The sequence below is a fragment of the Solanum tuberosum genome, unplaced genomic scaffold (genome assembly GCF_000226075.1).
Source record: "Solanum tuberosum cultivar DM 1-3 516 R44 unplaced genomic scaffold, SolTub_3.0 scf00072, whole genome shotgun sequence".
Classification (NCBI taxonomy): domain Eukaryota; kingdom Viridiplantae; phylum Streptophyta; class Magnoliopsida; order Solanales; family Solanaceae; genus Solanum; species Solanum tuberosum.
The window spans coordinates 1,231,014-1,234,176 of NW_006238999.1; the positions used below are offsets into that span (position 1 = coordinate 1,231,014).

Sequence of the window (3,163 nt, forward strand, 5' to 3'; positions counted from 1 at the left end):
AAGTCGTTTGGTTTGAATTCAAGTTATGATGAGATTAGTTATGATGGGATAAGTTATACTAAGATTATTTTTTATTGAGTGTTTAGTTTGTTGTATTCAAAATAATAAATCTTAAGAACAACATATAAGTTTACTAAAATATCCTTCATGGATGTGAAAAGTAATGTATAAAAAGTGTTTAAAGGGACATTTTTGTCATTTACTAATTACTAATCCCAGGATAAGTTATCCAAACTTTCCAACCAAATAGTAAATTAAGTGCCAAAAAATAATTATCCCAGAACTATTTGTACCTATCCTTCACACCAAACGACCCCTTGAATGAATATTATTTCAGGCATATTTGAACTCCAGCTCAACAAACTTTTCAATTGCTATTCCTCGTCACACAAGCACTTCAGCTCAACAAACTTTTTACTTGCTATTCCTTGTCACACAAGCACTTCAACTCAACAAAGTTGCCGCCGGTTTACGTTCTCCCATTCTCCGGCGACGTTACTCCTCAATCTTCCTATGGATGTAATAATCTTCTTCCTCATTTTTTTCTCCCTGATTTCATTTTCGTTTACAGCTTTGCTTTACTTTACTAGCTGTATTTTTTTTGCTCACAGTAGCTTCTCTCGGCGTAGTCCGGTGTCAAATTTAACTAAAATTTCTTCTGAAAATGAGATCGTTACTGAATTTATTAGCTGTGCTACTGTGTGCATTCACTTTGTTTTTAAAGTTTCTCTCGGCTCTGCGATTTTTTTTTTGGGCTGACAGTAGCTTTTCTCGGTGTAGTTTTGAAAATAAATGTGCTGAATATAGTTCGCAGTGATTGCTATGTGAAATTTGACCTAAAATTTCTTTAAAAATTCTGATTGCTGTGTGTATTCACAGTTTCACTCTGCTTTGTGTATTTTTTTCGGTCTTACAGTAGCTTTTCTCCGTGTAGTTTTGAAAATAAATGTGCTGAATATAGTTCGCAGTGATTTCTATGTGAAATTTGACCTAAAATTTCTTTTCAAATTGTGATTGTTGTGTGTATTCACAGTTTCACTCTGCTTTGCGTATTTTTTTCTGTCTTACAGTAGCTTTTCTCCGTGTAGTTTTGAAAATAAATTTACTGAATGTAGTCGGCTGTGATTACAGTATGAAGTTGACCTAGAATTTATTTTTAAAATGTGATTGTTACTGAATATATTTTGCTGTGTGTATTCACTTTGTTTCTACAGCTTTACTTTGTTTTACATATTTTTTGTTTTGTTTAAAGTAGCTCTGTTTGGTGTAGTTTTGATTCTTTTGAAAGTGCATGAAGCATCTGAGAGTGTCCGTCAGCAATTAGTATTTACAAATCTTGAAATTATGTCTTAGGCCTTCAGAAAGTCTATAAATTCTAGTAGTTCATTTTTTGGCAACAATTCATTGTTGAGCTAATAAAATATTGAAAAGCGTATATGTTTGTTATATATGTGAAAGTGACAATGAAAAAAGGGTATATTCAATGTGGATGAGAAGAACATAAGCTAGCATCTTTGGGTGGTTTTCTACTCAATATTGCTGATTTAGTTTCTTCTTATATTGGTCAAGTGATAGTAATCTTTTATCAACCTCAAATTTCTGGTAAGAGTGAAGAAAGTGCAAGAAGAAAAGGAACAAATGGGAAAGGAGAAAGCAGAGGCTTGTCTCTACACAATGATCAAGGTTTGTTTTTCAACCTTTTGTCTCTATCCCTTACTTCTTGTGCCTTTATACTTGGGAAACTTTTTGCTGAAATTAGTCATTTCATTTTTCAGGTAGCTCGTGATGAAGACCTTGCTGAACAAATTGGAAAGGAGATTTATTTTGATCTTGTGGACCATGATAAAGTGCGTACTTTTAGTATTGAGAAACAGATGCCATTTACTCAATTGAAGGTACTTTTATCATTCTATTGTTTTTCGTTTTCTGATGAGCAATTGTATGTACTGCTGTGAATTAATTCAGTTTGCCCTTGTTTAGTATAGAGGCTTCATGTGATATTTTCTGCTCCTACAACTTGAAATATGGAATGTAAAGTCTGATGGTACATCTGTTTCCAGGAGGAAGTTGCTAAGGCATTTGGTATACCAGTGCAATTTCAACGTTACTGGATATGGGCAAAGCGCCAGAACCATACGTATCGGCCTTATCGTGCATTGACAGATCAAGAAGAAATTCAACCGGTAAGTTCATTCTGTCTGACAAGCCTATCTTTCTGCAGTGTGCTCTTCGTCTATGTTATGACTGCAGCTTAATTTGTGATATTCTTTGTATATTTTATGTTTGGTGGTCCACATAATATTTGTTTTCTTTGGCTTATCCATCAGATGGAAGAAAAGAATGATCTTAGCATGATACTCTTGTAGTGGTGTGAAGCCATCCTCCATTTACAGTCATTCCTTATATGATCTAAGCCCTTAAAAAGGAATTTATTCTATTTCCTCTTCAGCTTATGGGACTGCTTAATTCATTAATTTCTCATGCTTGACGTGCCTAATCTATACAACCAAAAAATAGAGGCTAGGTAACGACAATCAATTTGTATGTTTGCAACAATAAAGAAAGTAATACAATTGTTGAAGTATGTGACCATCTCATCTAAAAGTTTAAGTTGTTTGAGACATACTTTATTTAATTAATTATATCTTCAACATTCCCTTCACCTGTGGGCTTGATTCCTTTTGACGAGTCACACGTGGAAATTCTTTTTGATAAAGGTTGGCAGGGAAATTTGAGCCCAAGACCTCTGCTTGCTTTGATACCATGTAGAAATATGTGACCATCTCATCTAAACGTTTAAGCTGTTAGAGAGAGCATATTTTTGTTTAATTAACTATATCTTCAACAATAGTTATCTGGACTCAATCTGGTACTTGTATTGGCGAGAGATAGTAGATATTTGGTGGAATAGTTGTGGTATGCACAAATTGGCCAGGATTCCACCATTACCAAGAAAGCTATGTGGACTTTAATCGACTAAATTATATAATTGTTTTTGTAATCTTAACTTTGTTTCCCTAAAATTTTGATTATGAGCTTAACATCCACCAATGTCGCTTTCTTAGAAAACAAATGTCTTCCGTTGCAGTCGATAGAATCAATTTTCTGATCATGTTTGTTCATCCATTGCTGGTCCACAAGTCCATCGCTCCCCCCCCCCCCC

The 3,163-nt window shown here is 34.3% G+C and overlaps 1 protein-coding gene across 1 annotated transcript in view; it reads left to right on the forward strand.

Annotated features, from left to right (window-relative positions):
- The first annotated feature begins 363 nt into the window (after positions 1–363).
- Positions 364–3,163, forward strand: part of LOC102586466 (ubiquitin carboxyl-terminal hydrolase 12-like) — a 10,226-nt gene continuing 7,426 nt past the window's right edge. The window contains exons 1-4 of the mRNA XM_015308076.1: positions 364–519; positions 1,570–1,683; positions 1,776–1,895; positions 2,061–2,183. Of these exons, the coding sequence (XP_015163562.1) occupies positions 1,639–1,683; positions 1,776–1,895; positions 2,061–2,183 (288 nt within the window). The 5' untranslated portion in view covers positions 364–519; positions 1,570–1,638. The remainder of the gene's footprint in view (positions 520–1,569; positions 1,684–1,775; positions 1,896–2,060; positions 2,184–3,163) is intronic.